The sequence below is a fragment of the Triturus cristatus genome, chromosome 10, assembly GCF_964204655.1.
Source record: "Triturus cristatus chromosome 10, aTriCri1.1, whole genome shotgun sequence".
Lineage (NCBI taxonomy): Eukaryota > Metazoa > Chordata > Amphibia > Caudata > Salamandridae > Triturus > Triturus cristatus.
The window spans coordinates 1,241,287,959-1,241,309,445 of NC_140593.1; the positions used below are offsets into that span (position 1 = coordinate 1,241,287,959).

Consider the following 21,487-nt stretch of genomic DNA (forward strand, 5'->3'; position numbering starts at 1 on the left):
CCTAAGGCAAGCCCGTCTGTGCCTGGACCGCGCCCAGCGCCAGAACCCCTGGCCCCCGCCGCACCCGACTGAGATACGACTCCGCTGCCCTCAACGCACTCAACACCGGACGACCACCCGACTGCTACCAAGCCACCCCGAAGCGCACCCACGGACCCTTCAGCTGCCAAGCCTGCAAACTCACCTGCCTCCGAACCTGCACCGCGCCTGCCAGAACAGGCGCCAACAACAATCACCTCAAGTGCATCCTGCTCAACACCCGCTACGTCCACAAGCACACCGTCGAACTGTGGGACCTCCTCGACACAACAGCGCCGGACGTCGCCTTCCTCACGGAAACCTGGATGCACGCCTCCTCAGCGCCCGACATCGCCATAGCCATCCCGGACGGCTATAAGTTCACCCGGAGGGACCGCGTCAACCGAACCAGAGGCGGCATCGCCATTGTCTACAGAAACACCATCCGCATCACGACCAACACCGACGACACCCTCACCGCCGCCGAGCTCCTTCACTTCCAGATACACACCGACCCCAAGACCACCCTCAGAGGTACTCTCATCTACAGACCCCCAGGACCACGCACACAATTCAGCGAAGCCATTGCAGACTGCATCAGTCCGCTCGCCCTCGCCTCCTCCGACTACATCCTCCTAGGGGACCTCAACTTCCACCTGGAAAACTGCAAGGACAACAACACCACCACCCTGCTAGACAACCTCGCCAACCTCGGACTCAAGCAACTGGTCAACACCCCCACCCACCACGCCGGCCACACGCTTGATCCCATCTTCTCCTCCAGCAACCACATCTCCTTCAGCCACACCACCGGCCTTCACTGGGCCGATCACAGCTGCGTCCACTTCAACTTCAGGAAAACCACGACTCACCACCGCCCGCAACGAGCTCCGCGTAGATGCTGGAGCAAGATCACCACCGACCAGCTCACCACCTCCCTGAGCCAAAACCAACCCGCCAACACTACAGACCCCAACGAAGCAGCCCGCAACCTCACGCAGTGGATCACTAACTGCGCTGACGCCTTTGCACCACTGAAAAACCCTCCAAGCAACCCCGACAGCAAGAAAGCCTCATGGTTCACCGATGATCTCAAGGACTCCAAGAAATCCTGCCACCCTCGAAAAAGCCTGGCGCCACGACCAATCAACAGAAAACATGACAGCCCTCAAGAACGCCACCCGCAAACACCACCAACTCATCTGCACCACCAAAAAAACCTCTTTCAGAGACCGACTGGACAACAATGCCCACAACAGCAAGGAACTCTTCAGCATCGTCAAAGAGCTCTCCAACCCCGGCGCCAGCAACAACGACATCACGCCATCGCAAGACCTCTGCGACTCACTCGCCACGTTCTTCCACCGCAAGATCGCCGATATACACAACAGCTTCGGCGCTCAGACTACGCACCCAGCCACCGAACCAACGCCCCCACCACCACCCTCTGCACCTGGAACCCCGTCAGCACGGATGACACCACCCCCATGATGAACACCATCCACTCCGGCTCCCCAGCCGACCCCTGCCCACACCACATCTTTAACAAAGCCGACTCCACCATCGCACCCCAACTCCGGGACATCATTAACAACTCCTTCACATCCGCCACATTCCCGGAGAGCTGGAAGCATGCGGAGATCAGCGCCCTCCTGAAGAAACCCACTGCGGACCCCACAGACCTCAAGAACTTCCGCCCCATCTCGCTCCTCCCTTTCCCCGCCAAAGTCATCGAGAAAACCATCAACAAGCAGCTGACCACCTTCCTCGAGTCGAACAGCTCCCTCGACCCATCACAGTCCGGATTCCGAGCAAACCATAGCACCGAGACCGCCCTCATCGCAGCCACCGACGACATCAGGAACCTGCTTGACAACAGTGAGACTGCCGCCCTCATCCTCCTAGACCTGTCGGCCGCATTCGACACTGTCTGCCACTGCACCCTGATAACCCGCCTCCACCTCGCCGGGATCCAAGGTAAGGCCCTGGAATGGATCACCTCCTTTCTCTCCGACAGAACTCAGAGAGTCCGTCTCCCGCCCTTCCGCGCAGCGGCCACCAAGATCATCTGCGGCGTACCCCAAGGATCCTCGCTCAGCCCTACCCTCTTCAATGTCTACATGAGCCCCCTCGCAGCCATCACACGCAAACACAACCTCAACATCATCTCCTATGCCGACGACACCCAACTGATCCTCTCCCTCACCAACGACCCCGCCACCGCCAGAGCCAGCCTCCAGGAAGGAATGAAAGACGTCGCAGAATGGATGAAGCTCAGCCGTCTGAAACTGAACTCAGACAAGACGGAAGTCCTCATCCTCGGACCATCCCCCTCCGCCTGGGACGACTCCTGGTGGCCCCCGGCCCTGGGCACTGCCCCCAAGACCACGGACCACGCACGCAACCTGGGCTTCATCCTTGACTTCTCCCTCACGATGACCAAGCAAGTCAACGCTGTTACTTCCTCCTGCTTCAACACCCTCCGCATGCTCAGAAAGATCTTCCTCTGGATCCCCACTGGAACCAGGAAGACGGTCACCCAGGCCCTCGTCACCAGCCGACTGGACTACGGGAACGCCCTCTACGCTGGGACCATCGCCAAACTACAGAAAAGACTCCAGCGCATACAGAATGCATCGGCACGCCTCATCCTGGACATTCCCCAACACAGCCACATCTCTGCTCACCTGAGAGACCTGCACTGGCTTCCCGTTAGCAAGAGGATCACGTTCAGACTCCTCACCCATGCACACAAGGCTCTCCACGACATGGGCCCTGAATACCTCAACACCCGCCTCACGTTCTACACACCTACCCGCCAGCTCCGCTCCACCAGCCTCGCCCTCGCCACCGTCCCACGGATTCGCAGAACCAACGCCGGAGGAAGTTCCTTCTCCTACCTGGCGGCCAAGACATGGAACTCCCTCCCCACCCACCTACGTCTGACCCAGGACCATCTCTCCTTCAGGAAGCACCTCAAGACCTGGCTCTTCGAGCAGTAGCGGCTCCCCCCCCCCCCCCCAGCGCCTTGAGACCCTCGCGGATGAGTAGCGCGCTTTATAAATGTTCTTAATTGATTGATTGAGGCAGAGGGGGTGGGGTAGACGGTCGTATGGGAGAGGAAGGAGGAATAGGTGACGTTGCCGAGTCCTTCTCTTTTATAGGAACTGGGGCAGGTGTTTTGTCCAGTTTCTGTTTCTTACATGGCACTGCAGTGACATGTCCAGTCTTTGGATTAATATAGATCCTTTTTTGTGTTGGATCTGGATGGAAAAGTTCTTGTTCTTCAGGAACAGATTTTGGCGCCGATTTTTTCGGTTCCGATCGAGGTTTTGGGTGATCGGTAGAGTCTTTAGCTTTAGGAGATTATTATAGTCCTTAGCCGGTGTTTTCGGTGCCGATGAAAGTTTCGGTGCCGAAGTTGAGTCTTTCGGCTTGGGAACTTTCGCTGCCGGTTTATCTATGGGCCTCGATGTTTTCGATGCCGAAGGTGTCGGATCCGATTTCGGTGCAGAGAGGTCTTTTGTCTTCGGTGCCGAAGGTGCCGGGAGTACAATGACATGCGGCTTACTCGGGCCCGAGCCACCGGAAGGCTTATGTTTCTTCAGAGCTGAGCCCGGAGGCGGGCTTCTGAAGGATGTTTTCGGTCTCGACTAAGGCCAGCTGGTGAAGTCTTGACCAATGTCTTTGGTTTTGGAGGGGTTGGGGCAGGGGTAGTGGTACTCACGCGTTGCCCCGGAGTAATGGGGTCGTCTGAGTCGTCTGCTTCTGAGATGATTTGAAGTTCCTCGGAATCCTCTTCCGGGACATCGGGACCCTCATCGAAGATGTTTACTGGTTCCGGGGCTGATCTGTGTGCCATGATATGGCGTCGAGCTTTTCGATCCCGAATGGTCTTTTTGGATCGAAATGCTGTGCAGGCTGGACAGCTGGCTTCGTCGTGTTCTGGTAATAGGCACAGGTTGCAGACTTTGTGATGGTCACTGTGCGGAAATTTTGCTCCACACTGGGGGCATTTTTTAAACGGCGTCCTTTCCATGAGCCGTAGGCCTCACGGCGTGGATAGGCCCAGCAGCCCGCGTCGACGTCCGGGAATCGAGCCGATGAATTCGATGTCGAGTGAAGGTGATGTAGTTGTAGAAGTTTTTTCGCTTTGAAAAGCTTGTATTTGAGATTTTCAACCAGAGTTGGAAAAGTTACATCCGAACCCAATGGCGGAAAAAAACAATCTGAGGATGGAGTGGATGCCCATGCGCACTGTAGTCCAAGGGAGGAGTCACCTATCTCGTGACCAAAGACTTCTTCCGAAGACAACAACAACCTGCAAGCATCCGAGCCCAACACCAGATGGCGATCTACTATCCTAAGTGTGTGATCTGCAGCTCATATGCCTCGAACATACAGTTCTTATGGGGATCTTCAGCATGGACCTCTTCTAATTGCATGTTCCACACGACCTGAAGAGACCTTTCTATGAGGAATCCAACATGTTCTAGAAGATATCTGGTAGTTTTGAAAGAAAAAACTGAGCAAAGCTCAGGGAGACTCCCTGTCATAATACGTGTGGTAAAAAATCTGAGGAACTCAGCCTCTTTTGAAAGTGTTCTACAGATTGCTGTCACCTGATTGGCTATTACTTAAGTTTGGTTCTTTTTTAAAACAGAAAGTAGATAGGGTATTGCAGTGACTGTTAATTGCATGGCAGCTTATGGTAGTGTTAACTACTGCTTTTATAAGGATACCGAGGGACTCCCACTATGATGACGGAGATGATTCAAGCATGCGAATCTATGAAAGATCCGCGCTGACCGACGCTTGCTGTTTTTGTCAAGTGTTGTGTCCACTGTTGTTACTCCACAAAGACTCCTTGCAGAACAGGGGAAGAGCAGGCCATACCTGGAAGACCGTGAGCAGAGCCTGTGGGAAGGTGTCGAAGGTGCTGCGCTTGGTTTGGGTCTCATCGAAGTTGAACTTGCCCCCGAAGACCTGCATGCCCAGAAGCGAGAAGATGATGATGAACAGGAACAGCAGCAGCAGCAGCGACGCAATGGACTTCATGGAGTTCAGCAAAGAGGCCACTAGGTTGCTTAGGGACGCCCAGTGCCTGCAGGTGACGAGAGAGAGAGGAAAGTGAATGGTGGAGGGATGTACATAGACCGATAGGTGAGCCAGGACAGAGGGAAAGAGAGGAGGACAAACAGAGAAAGAGAGGTGCTGACAGGGGTAGAGCCAGGAGAAGCAGGAAGTGCTGGAGGGGGCAGGATCTGGAAAAGCAGGGAGCGCTGGTGGAGGCATGAGCAGCAGGGAGCCCCGCTGGAGGCATGAGCAGCAGGAAGCGCCAGTGGAGGCATGAGCAGCAGGGAGCACTGGTGGAGGCATGAGCCGGAGGGAGCGCCGGTGGAGGCACGAGCAGCAGGGAGCACTGGTGAAGGCATGAGCAGGAGGGAGCACCGGTGGAAGTTGAGCAGCAGGGAGCGCCAGTGGAGGCATGAGCAGCAGGGAGCCCCGCTGGAGGCATGAGCAGCAGGGAGCGCTGGTGGAGGCATGAACAGCTGGGAGCCCCGCTGGAGGCATGAGCAGCAGGGAGCGCTGGTGGAGGCATGAGCAGGAGGGAGCGCCGGTGGAGGTTGAGCAGCAGGAAGCCCCGCTGGAGGCATGAGCAGCAGGGAGCGCTGGTGGAGGCATGAACAGCTGGGAGCCCCGCTGGAGGCATGAGCAGCAGGGAGCGCTGGTGGAGGCATGAGCAGCAGGGAGCGCCGGTGGAGGTATGAGCAGCAGGAAGCACCGGTGGAGGCATGACCAGCAGGGAGCGCCGCTGGAGGCATGAGCAGCAGGGAGCGCCGCTGGAGGCATGAGCACCGGTGGGGGATTGAGCAGCAGGGAGCGCTGGGAGAGGCGTGAACAGCAGGGAGTGCCGGTGGAGGCATGAGTAGCAGGTAGCACCGGTGGGGGCATGAGCAGCAGGGAGCGCCGGTGGGGGCATGAGCAGCAGGGAGCGCCGGTGGGGGTATGAGCAGCAGGGAGCGCATGTGGGGGCATGAGCAGCAGGGAACGCTGGGGGAGGCATGAGCAGCAGGGAGCGCTGATGGAGGCATGAGCAGCAGGGAGCGCAGGTGGTGGCATGAGCAGCAGGGAACGCCGGTGGGGGTATAAGCAGCAGGGAGCGCAGGTGGGAGCATGAGCAGCAGGGAGCGCCAGTGGAGGCACGAGCAGCAGGGAGTGCCGGTGGGGGCACGAGCAGCAGGGAGTGCCGGTGGGGGCACGAGCAGCAGGGAGTGCCGGTGGGGGCACGGGCAGCAGGGAGTGCCGGTGGGGGTATGAGCAGCAGGGAGCGCCGGTAGGGGCATGAGCAGCAGGGAGCGCTGGTGGGGGTATGAGCAGCAGGAAGTGGTGGTGGAGGCATCAGCTGCAGGGAGCGCTGGTAGAGGCATGAGCAGCAGGGAGCGCTGGTGGAGGCATGAGCAGCAGGGAGCGCTGGTGGAGGCATCAGCTGCAGGGAGTGCTGGTGGAGGCAGGGAAAGCAGAAAGGTTTGGTAAAGGTAGGGTGCGGAGATGGGCCACATGAAGAGATGAGGTGGAGGCAGGAAGTGTTGGTGGAAGTCTCACCTGGTGACCTTGAAGATCCTGAGTAGCCTGACACAGCGCAGCACTGAGATGCCGAGTGGGAACATGACCTCAAATTCCACCAAGACAGTCTCCAGGATTCCCCCACAGACCACGAAGCAGTCGAAGCGGTTAAAGAAGGAGACAAAGTATGCTTGAAGGCCCAGACTGAACATCTTCAGCAGCATCTCCAGCGTGAACAGCGACAGCAGCACCTTGTTTGCGTAACCTGACGAAAAGAAAGGTAAGTCAGATAAATTGAGGACTCAGGAAGCTATTAAAGAGACCCCTTAACTCAGGGTCTATGCTGATAGAGAGACCGGAGAACTAAGTGCCCATGGATCAGGAAAGTCAGAGAGACCCATGAAGTGATAGCAATGGATGAAGGAGCTCTTAGACTCAAGAACTGAGGACGCGTGGATCAGGAAGTGATTACGGACTCAAGAACTGAGGGCCCCTTGAACAGGAATCTATTGGACAGACCGAAGAACTGAAAGCCCATGTATCAGGAAGACCCAAGAACTAAGGGGCCATGGATTAGGAGGTTGAGTGAAGGACTCAGGAACTGAAGGCCCTTGAATCAGGAAGGTATTAGAGAGATCGGAGAACTGAGGGCATATGGACCAGGAAGCTCTTAGTAAGACCCAGGAACTGGAGACCTGTGGAGAAGGAGGCATGAGAGACATCCAGGAACTAAAGGCCCAGGGATCAGGAGGCTATTAGAGAATGGGGGTGTATGGATCAGGACAAAAAGGAATACAATCAATTTCTGAGCATCTTTACCAAACACCCTGCAGGGGATGGACTCTAGGCTGAGGAGGAAGATTAGCCCACCCCCTTCCTCTAGGTTGTTGGTTGACATTGCTGATGACATCTGCTGCGACTGCTGGTCACAGGTTAGTATCCCACAAGGGCTGATTCTGCTGTTCATCATTAATCGTAAATTTAACACCATTAAATTTGAAAATAAGACCAATGATGTAAAACAACACAATTGTGAAGTCTGGTTATTATTATTAGTCAATATCATGTTCAAGGCTACGCTCGATCTCTCTTGCCTATGACAAGGGGGCGTTGGAACAGGTGCTCAAACTTTATGCAGATCTGTCATGCAACGGGCAAAACACGGGACGCAAGGGTAAAAACAAAAAGCGACGTGCATTTCCAATTTTAACTCCAATAGGATTTTTGGCTACAGGAAATATACAGCTAAACAGAACTACACCAAACATGGCACGAAAGTAGAGCTTTACACTAGGAAGCGGGAGCGCCTTTGCTTGATTCGGTGTAAATCCACTCAGCGGGTTTGGAGAAATCAGCGCCGGAAAGTGTCCAGGAGGGCTTGACGTTTGTGTGAGCTGTCTTTCATATTAGAGATATTGGGCCATTAGTCCAGCAAATGGTCTGTGAACCTGGATTCATTGATCAACTACAAACCCAAATTAGAAGAAAAATACTGATTTTACTAATGACATCATGAATATCAGTAGAATGTTGGACATCGAACGGGGATTCAGAGGAGCACTGTGCAGGAGGCTGGTGGGAGGAGGTGTGCTCAGGGGAGGATCTCATCTATGGTGTCCAAGACCTGCACTCTGCTCGTCAGAGTACACTTTTCTGCTTCATCAGTCTGATTCTGTATAAATGTTTAGACAGGCTTTGGTGGAGGCTGCTGCCTTGGACTGTGTCCTCCCTTCCAAAAGTCAATCGTCCCGATAAGGGAGCATTCGATGACCATGGCGGTGAAGGTGGGCAGCCATCAGAGCCATACAATTCAAAAAGATGTGGGGGGGGATTTGAAAGCGAGGAGAGAAAGATGTTGGTAATGGCATGCAGCTACTTGGACACAGACTTTTGATGCTTGTGACGAACAGACGTATGAAAGTAGGCTTCCTACAAATCCAACAGTGTCACATATCAAATCTCGGCAGGGTTAAAAGGATCTCTTGACGGGCGACACTCCAGAATGACAGATCTTTGAGACACTTGCTGAGACAACGTATATTTAAAAGTGGTCACCACGATCAGGATCTTTTCTTTTTCACGATGATGAATTCTTAATACAACCTTTGTTTTGCAAGGATTTGGGGACTGGTTTGTGGGCCCCCTTTGCCACCATGCCTGTCTTCAGTTCTTGAAGATGTTGAAGAGAGCCAAGCTGAGGTAACAAAGGAAGGCGTTTCTGAGTAAACTGGATGGAATGACCCCACTGGATTCGATGGACTCAACTGGCTGCTAAAGAAGACACTGGCTGTCCGAATGCATCCATACATCACTCTTCTCTATCTAGTGCAGCCATATATAGAGACCATGGATTAAGAAAGTGTCTGAAATGACAATAGAATCTGCTTTGGGAAGGCCCGATAAACAGGCAGCAGTGTTTCCCAACCCCTGTATGTTCTCTCCAAATGCAGCCCCGTAGCCAGGACGCGGACCGGTGTCTGCAACAGCTTCTTCCCTTCAACCAGACCTGAGTGAATAAGGCGATGGCTTTCGATGTCTTTCTGGCAGGATCCCTGAAATCATATAAAACACTCTTCATGATGTATTTTTAAGGAAACAACAAATTTCTCATATGTCCTCTCGATGGGGGAGTTAACTTTCGCTAAATCATGAGGCAGAGAATCCTTGGTGGGGAGGGTTGCCTCTTCTGTCATGGAGAAGGGTCGCGCCAAGGATCTCCCCTTCTTAATCAACCACATCTTCATCCTCCTAGGTCAGGACTCGTCTGAAGTTCCAGAGGTGAAGGTAGAGGGGATGGGAGTTGAGGTCATGGTTCCTGGGGTCAGGATGGAGGTTGTTGCAGCTGTGGCGGTGACGTTGACACCTTTGGCAACTACGGAAGACGTTGCTGCAGCTGCAGATCTGGGATTGCAGCGCTGGTGGAAAGCTCACATATAAGAGTGCCTCACCAGCAGCATCATGGGCGGCTCTTGGTAACTGGCCTCAACGGAGCTATCCTCCACATAGCACTGAATTTAATGTTTAAAATCATGTGGTTGACAATATTACCAATGAAGATCTTCTCAATGGTATGAATGAACTTGGCTTTGCAAAGAGAAGGAAATACCCTTAATCGGGTCATCATTGAGGCGTTCTACATATAGGTCAACTGGGTTATCAGCCCGTCCAATGGCACCATCGTCTCCAGAATCTTCTTCACTCCCTTCCACCGCGTGCCGCTTCCCCACTGTTGTTGATCGCTCATTTTGTACCAGTGACTGCCATAGTGCGCAACTGCTTGTAACTTTTTTCTGTATTGTTTTATTTTGTATTTTCCTGCTGCTTACTTTCACTGTTGTATTGTTGCTCTCTGCTCCCGATGTTCTTTTCCCACTTTGTGCCCTTCCACTAGCACCTCCCAGGATTACTTATAGAGGCCACAGCGCAGACGTGCTGCCGGCCGCACCGAACGCCAGGACCCCTGGCCCGACAACTACCCACAGATGCACCTCCGCCGAGCTCCAAGCCCTGGACCCAGGACTCCGCAACAACCAGCCTCGACCTGTGCAGGTAAGAGCACTGTGGCCAGGTTGGGGGGCTGGGGGTGTGATTTTCTCCCCCACGCGGCCGCACCGCTCTTTATTGGACGGGTCACGCCTGGCAACAGCAACTGCTGCTGCACCTCTCTCTGTTCCACAATAGGACCTTTCACCTGTCAGGCCTGCCTCTTCTCCTGCAACATCAGAGATCCAGCATGCACAGTGACCACAACCACGCCTACCACAACTACCGCAGACCATCTCCACTGCCACCTGCTCAATGCACGATCTCTCTGTAAGCACACCACAGAGTTTTGGGAATCATCACCTTACTTACCCCGACTTTATCTTCCTCACTAAGACCTAGCTCAACCCTGCATCCGCATCCAACATCGCCTCAGCCACACCCGAAGGCAACAAGATTGCACACAGAGACCGCATCAACAAACACAGAGGGGAACCACCATCTTTTGCAAGAAACCATCCTCTGCACCACCATCGCAGAAGATGTCACCCCGATCATGGTACACCTCAACTTCAAGCTCCAAACTAACAGCAAAACCACCATAAGACGGCATCCTTGTCTACAGACCTCCAGAACCTTGCCACAGCTTCTGCAACACCATTCCCGATTTCATCGCTCTAAACGCCATTGACTCAGAAAACCTACATCTTCCTCCTCGACCTCAATTTTTACCTCGATTACCCCAATGATACCAGCACTGCAAACTTCTTCGAAAGCATGAGCAACATTGGCCTCACCCAACTGGTCACCAACCCTACAGCCATCTCAGGACACACACTCAACCTAATCTTCAAGGCAAGCGATAGAATCAAGTACAGCCATGTCAGCGAGCTCAACCACGCCATCGTCCACTTCACAATCTCGGGATTCCCCAGCACCATAGAGAGCCGCCCAGCATGTCACACCATGATTGCAACACGATCTCAGAGAGCCAATGGGCCAACGCTCTCAACACCTTCTGCCATCAAACCTCAACCAATCTCAAACAGGCGGTCCAGAACTTCACCTGGATCACAGACTGCGCTGACAGAGTCCCCCCCTGCAAACCTACAAAGTCCAAAAGCTAGTTGGTACACTCTCAATCAACGAGGCCTGGAGCATGGCACGCTGATCTGACGACTCCTTTGTTGGCTGATGGAAGACCTCTTCAATAGATGAGTGACTAAGTTCATAGTTAATTTTACTGCACACCCATACATTTTTGTGTAGCAAATAGGCCCCTTCCCAGTCTGTTTCAGCAAAACAACCTTTGCCTACTTAGGGCCCCCAAAGACATTTAATCAGTTATCAAATACTTTTCTATTGTCCACTGACTTTTTTTCATGCACTGCTACAAGAAAGTATTTTTGCAGCACAGTAATCTTTGACTTCCCCCTTGTTGGGTTTATCTTGAATAAGCTATTATTGGTTTATTTTGTGAACAGCTTTGTCTAGTGAGACTACCTAAATAACTAGAACTACAAAGCGCCTGAAACCTAAGGGACTCAAGGCACTTATTAGTGGGGTCCTGCACTAACACTAATACCGCCTGAGAGGAAACAATACCCTTATTATTTTTAATCTCAACACAGTGCAGCTGTTGAAAAATCTGCTTTAGATCCATCCCTCTCCACCTCTTTGCAGAGATATAATCATCGTCTCGCTATTCAAGCCATCATTCGACAGGAAGACACGCCCACCTGCCCACCCACATTTAGGGAGAAAGAAACCCACCCAGAGAGAGCGGAGAAGAGCTGCACGGACACTGGTGCTGGGCTCACCTTGGATCTCAGTCAGCCAGTCCGGCTGCAGGTAGTGCTCCGATGCGATGGTGAGGGTATTGAGGAACACCAGGATGAGGACGATCCAATAGAAGGTCACCGACTTCACTGCCACCCGGCACTTCCGTCGAAAGGCCCGGTTCCATCGCTTCACCTTCCGGCTGAACCGATGGGAAGGATTAAACACAATGGGTTAGAAGGGTGTACTCTGGACATCAGAGGGCACACATCGAGGGGCCACAATCAAGGACAGGGCCAAAGAACGGCGGATCTAGAGGTTCAAGGAAAGGTGGATCCAGAGCTTCAAGGACAGGTGGATCCAGAGGTTCAAGGACAGGTGGATCCAGAGGTTCAAGGACAGGTGGATCCAGAGGTTCAAGGACAGGTGGATCCAGGGGACACGGATGGTAGACCCCAGAGGTATGCAAGAGTTGGATTTGTGGAGGTTAGACAAGGAAGATTCAAAAGGTTAAAGGACGGCGGATTCCAGAGGTTCAAGGACAGGTGGATCCAGAGATTCAAGGATATGTGGATCCAGAGGTTCAAGGACAGGTGGATCCAAGGGACACGGATGGTAGACTCCAGAGGTATGCAAGCGGTGGATTTGTGAAGGTTAGACAAGGCAGATTCAAAAGGTCAAAGGATGGCGGATCCAGAGGTTCAAAGACGGCGGATCCAGAGGTTCAATGACAGCTGGGACCAGAGGTTCAAGGACAGGTGGATCCAGAGGTTCAAGGACAGGTGGATCCAGAGGTTCAAGGACAGGTGGATCCAGAGTTCACGGATGGTAGACCCCGGAGGTATGCAGGAGGTGGATTTGTGGAGGTTAGACAAGGCAGATTCAAATTGTCAAAGGATGGCGGATCCAGAGGTTCAACGACAGGTGGATCTAGGGGACACAGACTGTAGACCCCAGAGATATGCCAGGGGTGGATCTGTGGAGCTTACACAAGGTAGAATCAAAAGGTGAAAGGATGGCATGTCCAGAGGTCATTGAAGACAGATCCAGGAGGTGTGAGAGAGGGCCATGTTTAGAGACTCAGGCAGAGGCAGGTCAGTGTCAGGTCTATGGGGTCAAAGATCAGCTAATTCAGGAGGCAAAGCGAAGCAAGCTGAAAGGGCAGAGAAGGACAGAGAAGCTAATCTGACAGGGCTAGAGAGAGGATCATATACGAGTCAAAGAGGGACAAATCAAAGGGGTTAGAGAGGTACAAATACGGATGCACACGGATTCAAGTCAGCAAGTCTGAAATTAGAAGATTGAGGTGTCAGAGCGGGACATTCCGGGGGGGGGGGCAAAGAAAGGAACACCCATAGTTGAGATGGGGTGGCAACGTCAGGGGTGTATGAGGAGAGATTTAGGAGGTCAGAGTGGGGCAGCTCTAAGGGGGCAGAGAGGTGTCCCTCCACGGGTCAGACATAGGTGAGAAGAATGTGGTGTTAGGGCATCTGAGAAGAGTGGATGCAGGAGGTTAGAGTGGGGCAGTTCCAAGGGGGCAGGGAGGTCAACGGGTCAGACATAGGTGAGAAGAATGTGGGCATCTGAGAAGAGTAGATGCAGGAGATTAGAGAGGGGCAGATCCATGGGGCAAAGAACTGATGCTGCAGGGTCCAGAGAGGAGAAGCTCTAGTAGTGCAAAGCAAGGCAGGTCAGAAGGTCATATGGGGAAGACCGAGGGACACACAGAGGCAGATTCAGACAGCAGAAGGGGGGGATCTTTGAAGGGTCAGTGACGAGACAATCCAGGGTTCACAGAGGGTCATGTCTAAGGGACAAAGAGAGGCAGATCAGGGGGTCCCAGAAGGGACGATCCAGAGAAGGGCAGATCAACGGGAATCAAGGGGGCTTATTGAGGGGAGAGAGAGTGGAAGATACTGAGGTGAAAAGAGAACGGTGGGTTTAGGACAGGACTAGGAATGGAATGGTGGCTAGGAGGGCCTGGTACAGTGCCCCATCACAGCGTAGCACATTCTGGTGGGAAGGGACAGCATGAACCACCCTTCACAAGCAGCATGCGAAGGGACACAACAACGGGAAGGGACAGCATGAACCACCCTCCCACAAGCAGTATGCAAAGGGACACAACAACGGGAAGGGACAGCATCAACCACCCTCCCACAAGCAGAATGCGAAGGAACACAACAACGGGAAGGGACAGCATCTACCACCCTCCACAAGCAGCATGCAAAGGGACACAACAACGGGATGGGACAGCATAAAACACCCTTCCACAAGCAGCATGCAAAGGAACACAACAACGGGAAGGGACAGAATCAACCACCCTCCACAAGCAGCATGCGAAGGGACACAACAACGGGAAGGGACAGCATCAACCACCCCTCCCACAAGCAGCATGCAAAGAAACACAACAACGAGAAGGGACAGAATCAACCACCCTCCACAAGCAGCATGCAAAGGAACACAACAATAGGAAGGGACAGCATCAACCACCCTCCCCAAGCAGCATGCGAAGGAACACAACTACGGGAAGGGACAGAATCAACCACCCTCCACAAGCAGCATGCGAAGGAACACAACAACGGGAAGGGACAGCAACAACCACCCTCCCACAAGCAGCATGAAAAGGAACACAACAACGGGAAGGGACAGCATCAAGCACCCTCCACAAGCAGCATGCAAAGAAACACAACAACGGGAACGGACAGCATCAACCACCCCTCCCACAAGCAGCATGCAAAGAAAGAACCACCCTCCACAAGCAGCATGCAAAGGGACACAACAATGGGAAGGGACAGCATCAACCACCCTCCACAAGCAGCATGCAAAGGGACACAACAACGGAAGCAACAGCATCAACCACCCTCCACAAGCAGCATGCAAAGGGACACAACAATGGGAAGGGACAGCATCAACCACCCTCCCACAAGCAGCATGCAAAGGGACACAACAACGGGAAGCCACAAGCAGCATGCAAAGGAACACAACAACGGGAAGGGACAGCATCAACCACCCCTCCCACCAGCAGCATGCAAAAGGACACAACAACGGGAAGGGACAGCATCAACCACCCTCCACAAGCAGCATGCAAAGGGACACACCAACTGGCAGGGACACCATCAACCACCACTCCCACAAGCAGCATGGTAAGGGGCACAACAACGGGAAGCAACAGCATCAACCACCCTCCCGCAAGCAGCATGCAAAGGGACACAACAACGGAAATGACAGCATCAACCACCCTCCCGCAAGCAGCATGGTAAGGGACACAACAATGGGAAGCGACAGCATCAACCACCCTCCCACCAGCAGCATGCAAAGGGACACAACAACTGGAAGGGACAGCATCAACCACCCCTCCCACAAGCAGCATGCGAATGGACACAACAACGGGAAGGGACAGCATCAACCACCCTCCACAAGCAGCATGCAAAGGAACACAGGGACAGCATCAACCACCCTTCACAAGCAGCATGCACAGGGACACAACAACGGGAAGGGACAGCATCAACCACCCTCCCAAAAGCAGCATGCAAAGGAACACAACAACGGGAAGGGACAGAATCAACCACCCTCCACAAGCAGCATGCAAAGGAACACAACAATGGGAAGGGACAGCATCAACCACCCCTCCACAAGCAGGATGCAAAGGGACACAACAATGGGAAGGGACAGCATCAACCACCCTCCCACAAGCAGCATGCAAAGGGACACAACAATGGGAAGGGACAGCATCAACCACCCTCCCACCAGCAGCATGCAAAGGGACACAACAACGGGAAGCCACAAGCAGCATGCAAAGGAACACAACAACGGGAAGGGACAGCATCAACCACCCCTCCCACCAGCAGCATGCAAAAGGACACAACAACGGGAAGGGACAGCATCAACCACCCTCCCGCAAGCAGCATGCAAAGGGACAAAACAACGGGAAGGGACAGCATCAACCACCCTCCACAAGCAGCATGCAGCATGCAAAGGAACACAACAACGGGAAGGGACAGCATCAACCACCCCTCCCACATGCAGCATGCAAAGGAACACAACAGCTGGAAAGGACAGCATCAACCACCCTCCACAAGCAGCATGCAAAGAAACACAACAACGGGAAGGGACAGCATCAACCACCTCTCCCACAAGCAGCATGCAAAGGGACACAACAACGGGAAGGGACAGCATCAACCACCCCTCCCACATGCAGCATGTAAAGGAACACAACAACGGGAAGGGACAGCATCAACCACCCATCCCACAAGCAGCATGCAAAGGAACACAACAACGGGAAGGGACAGCATCAACCACCCCTCCCACATGCAGCATGCAAAGAAACACAACAACGGGAAGGGACAGAATCAACCACCCTCCACAAGCAGCATGCAAAGGAACACAACAATAGGAAGGGACAGCATCAACCACCCTCCCCAAGCAGCATGCGAAGGAACACAACTACGGGATGGGACAGCATAAAACACCCTTCCACAAGCAGCATGCAAAGGAACACAACAACGGGAAGGGACAGAATCAACCACCCTCCACAAGCAGCATGCGAAGGGACACAACAACGGGAATGGACAGCATCAACCACCCCTCCCACAAGCAGCATGCAAAGAAACACAACAACGGGAAGGGACAGAATCAACCACCCTCCACAAGCAGCATGCAAAGGAACACAACAATAGGAAGGGACAGCATCAACCACCCTCCCCAAGCAGCATGCGAAGGAACACAACTACGGGAAGGGACAGCATCAACCACCACTCCCACAACCAGCATGCGAAGGAACACAACAACGGGAAGGGACAGCAACAACCACCCTCCCACAAGCAGCATGAAAAGGAACACAACAACGGGAAGGGACAGCATCAAGCACCCTCCACAAGCAGCATGCAAAGAAACACAACAACGGGAACGGACAGCATCAACCACCCCTCCCACAAGCAGCATGCAAAGAAAGAACCACCCTCCACAAGCAGCATGCAAAGGGACACAACAATGGGAAGGGACAGCATCAAGCACCCTCCACAAGCAGCATGCAAAGGGACACAACAACGGAAGCGACAGCATCAACCACCCTCCCACAAGCAGCATGCAAAGGGACACAACAATGGGAAGGGACAGCATCAACCACCCTCCCACAAGCAGCATGCAAAGGGACACAACAATGGGAAGGGACAGCATCAACCACCCTCCCACCAGCAGCATGCAAAGGGACACAACAACGGGAAGCCACAAGCAGCATGCAAAGGAACACAACAACGGGAAGGGACAGCATCAACCACCCCTCCCACCAGCAGCATGCAAAAGGACACAACAACGGGAAGGGACAGCATCAACCACCCTCCACAAGCAGCATGCAAAGGGACACACCAACTGGAAGGGACACCATCAACCACCACTCCCACAAGCAGCATGGTAAGGGACACAACAACGGGAAGCAACAGCATCAACCACCGTCCCGCAAGCAGCATGCAAAGGGACACAACAACGGAAATGACAGCATCAACCACCCTCCCGCAAGCAGCATGGTAAGGGACACAACAATGGGAAGCGACAGCATCAACCACCCTCCCACCAGCAGCATGCAAAGGGACACAACAACTGGAAGGGACAGCATCAACCACCCCTCCCACAAGCAGCATGCGAATGGACACAACAACGGGAAGGGACAGCATCAACCACCCTCCACAAGCAGCATGCAAAGGAACACAGGGACAGCATCAACCACCCTTCACAAGCAGCATGCACAGGGACACAACAACGGGAAGGGACAGCATCAACCACCCTCCCAAAAGCAGCATGCAAAGTAACACAACAACGGGAAGGGACAGAATCAACCACCCTCCACAAGCAGCATGCAAAGGAACACAACAATGGGAAGGGACAGCATCAACCACCCCTCCACAAGCAGGATGCAAAGGGACACAACAATGGGAAGGGACAGCATCAACCACCCTCCCACAAGCAGCATGCAAAGGGACACAACAATGGGAAGGGACAGCATCAACCACCCTCCCACCAGCAGCATGCAAAGGGACACAACAACGGGAAGCCACAAGCAGCATGCAAAGGAACACAACAACGGGAAGGGACAGCATCAACCACCCCTCCCACCAGCAGCATGCAAAAGGACACAACAACGGGAAGGGACAGCATCAACCACCCTCCCGCAAGCAGCATGCAAAGGGACACAACAACGGGAAGGGACAGCATCAACCACCCTCCACAAGCAGCATGCAAAGGAACACAACAACGGGAAGGGACAGCATCAACCACCCCTCCCACATGCAGCATGCAAAGGAACACAACAGCTGGAAAGGACAGCATCAACCACCCTCCACAAGCAGCATGCAAAGAAACACAACAACGGGAAGGGACAGCATCAACCACCTCTCCCACAAGCAGCATGCAAAGGAACACAACAACAGGAAGGGACAGCATCAACCACCCCTCCCACATGCAGCATGTAAAGGAACACAACAACGGGAAGGGACAGCATCAACCACCCCTCCCACAAGCAGCATGCAAAGGAACACAACAACGGGAAGGGACAGCATCAACCACCCTCCACAAGCAGCATGCAAAGGAACACAACAACGGGAAGAGACAGCATCAACCACCCTCCCACAAGCAGCGTGCAAAGAAACACAACAACGGGATGGGACAGCATCAACCATCCCTCCCACAAGCAGCATGCGAAGGGACACAACAACGGGAAGGGACAGCATCAACCACCCCTCCCACAAGCAGCATGCAAAGGAACACAACAACGGGAAGGGACAACATCAACCACCCTCCACAAGCAGCATGCAAAGGAACACAGGGACAGCATCAACCACCCTCCCACAAGCAGCATGCGAAGGAACACAACAACGGGAAGGGACAGCATCAACCACCCTCCCACAAGCAACATGTGAAGGAACAGACAGCATCAACCACCAGTCCACAAGCAGCATGCAAAGGAACACAACAACGGGAAGGGACAGCATCAACCACCCTCCCAAAGCAGCATGCAAAGAAAGAACCACCCTCCACAAGCAGCATGCAAAGGAACAGACAGCATCAACCACCAGTCCACAAGCAGCATGCAAAGGGACACAACAACGGGAAGGTACAGCATCAACCACCCTCCCACAAGCAGCATGCAAAGGAACACAACAACGGGAAGGGACAGCATCAACCACCCTTCACAAGCAGCATGCAAAGGGACACAACAAGGAGAAGGGACATCATCAACCACCCTCCACAAGCAGCATGCAAAGAAACACAACGGGAAGGGACAGCATCAACCACCCTTCACAAGCAGCATGCAAAGGGACACAACAAGGAGAAGGGACAGCATCAACCACCCTCCCACAAGCAACATGCGAAGGAACACAACAACGGGAAGGGACAGCATCAACCACCCTCCCACAAGCAGAATGCAAAGGGACACAACAACGGGAAGGGACAGCATCAACCACCCTCCACAAGAAACACAACAACGGGAAGGGACAGCATCAACCACCCTCCCACAAGCAGCATGCAAAGGGACGCAACAACGGGAAGGGACAGCATCAACCACCCTCCACAAGCAGCATGCAAAGGAACACAACAACGGGGAAGGGACAGCATCAACCACCCTCCACAAGCAGCATGCAAAGGAACACAACAACGGGAAGGGACAGAATCTACCACCCTCCACAAGCAGCATGCAAAGGGACACAACAACGGGAAGGGACAGCCTCAAGCACCCTCCACAAGCAGCATGCAAAGGAACACAACCATGGGAAGGAACAGCAACAACCACCCTCGACAAGCAGCATGCAAAGGAACACAACAATGGGAAGGGACAGCATAAACCACCCCTCCCACAAGCAGCATGCAAAGGAACACAACAATGGGAAGGGGCAGCATCAACCACCCTTCACAAGCAGCATGCAAAGGAACACAACAATGGGAAGGGACAGCATCAACCACCCTCCACAAGCAGCATGCAAAGGGACACAACAACTGGAAGGGGCAGCATCAACCACCCTCCACAAGCAGTATGCGAAGGGATACAACAACGGGGAGGGACAGCATCAACCACCCTCCCACAAGCAGCATGCAAAGGGACACAACAACGGGAAGGGAAAGCATCAACCACCCCTCCCACAAGCAGCATGCAAAGAAACACAACAACGGGAAGGGACAGAATCAACCACCCTTCACAAGCAGCATGCAAAGGAACACAACGACGGGAAGGGGCAGCATCAACCACCCTCCCAAAGCAGAATGCGAAGGAACACAACAACGGGAAGGGACAGCATCAACCACCCTCCCACAAGCAACATGCGAAGGAACAGATAGCATCAACCACCCTCCACAAGCAGCATGCAAAGGAACACAACGACGGGAAGGGGCAGCATCAACCACCCTCCCAAAGCAGCTTGCAAAGAAAAACAACAACGGGAAGGGACAGCATCAACCACCCTCCCCAAGCAGCATGCAAAGGAACACAACAATGCTTGAACTCAGCACTCACCAGCACTTCATTTTCCCAAGTTTGCTTCTGAAAGGGTGAAAAGAAAAGTCATGTTACAGGTTTCAACACTGGCAAACTCATAAAAAGTCTTCACTGTTCCAGGGTCTGTCTTAGTGTCAAGCACTTTGGGCCACATTAACTATGTTTTAGGGTGAATGGTTGATTGAGCATGCATGAATAACATCATTGAAAGCACAAATGTCCACTTCAACCAGCAGCTCTTTCGCCTGAAATCACTTTTGTAATGAAATTCTTCAAAATCAGAGCAAACCTTAATTCATCTGCGGCACGGTAGGGCGGGGGGCCAAAGGGGACCCATGCTACCGATGGGCCTTGCGTGTGCCTGTACAGGGAGCAATAAAAGACACCGCTTTTTAAGACTCTGTCCGGATGTGTGTGTGTGTCTGGAGGGTAGGATGTATTTGCTTAAATAAAAGGAAGAGCTTATGCTGGGCACTAATATATTGAATCCGCTCTAGAACCCTTCTAGAACCCTTCTCTTCTCAGTACAGCAGGCATCCTTAACAGACAGTGTCTTGATTCGGGTCTCTTACCAGCTGAAGTGACTTTAGCAGTTCGTAAAGATAAAGTCCAACTGAGGAAGTGCACACCCGCTTTCAGTGTGTTTTGGAAACTGTGCCATTTAGAGAATAGTTATGTGCATGAATAATGGGATGCGGCTGAGGTTATAATGTGAGGAAATTGATTATGTGTATGGTTTTTAAATATCTCTCTTTATTGATCTGAACTTTATACGAATTGTTGTGTCCGCGGGACGCACCCTTCCACGCTGCCTTATGTCTTAGGTCATTGCAAGCTTCCAGTCGTATTCCTATGTTTGGCACATACTGGTTTTAGGTTTCCATCTTTGGCCACCCTAGTTCAGTCAGAGACTCTGTCAGCAGCCTCCACCGGGGGGCTCTGGGTGAAAGAGTACATGCCAAGTGGAGAAGTGTGGCTCACTGGTTAGAGCAGGCAGACCCTGAAGCAGAGGTCAGACCCGGGACCAGGGTTCAATTCCCGACGCGGCAGGGTCTTGAGCTCAAATGTGCATGGACTCGATAATCCTCGCTTCGGTGCCTGACCTAATCATGGGTTCACACTCTGCAACTCTGGGCATTAAGCTTGCTTAATCTC

General features: G+C 53.1%; 1 protein-coding gene across 5 annotated transcripts in view; it reads right to left on the minus strand.

Moving 5' to 3' along the window:
• The window catches only part of CACNA1F (calcium voltage-gated channel subunit alpha1 F), a 562,890-nt gene that overhangs the window by 347,055 nt on the left and 194,348 nt on the right, over positions 1 to 21,487 (minus strand). For all 5 annotated transcript variants that reach the window (XM_085629889.1, XM_085629888.1, XM_085629886.1 and 2 more), the window contains 4 exons: positions 20,351 to 20,377; positions 11,889 to 12,049; positions 6,625 to 6,850; positions 4,915 to 5,122 (listed from right to left, as the gene is read on the minus strand). In XM_085629889.1, the coding sequence (XP_085486015.1) occupies positions 4,915 to 5,122; positions 6,625 to 6,850; positions 11,889 to 12,049; positions 20,351 to 20,377 (622 nt within the window). The remainder of the gene's footprint in view (positions 1 to 4,914; positions 5,123 to 6,624; positions 6,851 to 11,888; positions 12,050 to 20,350; positions 20,378 to 21,487) is intronic.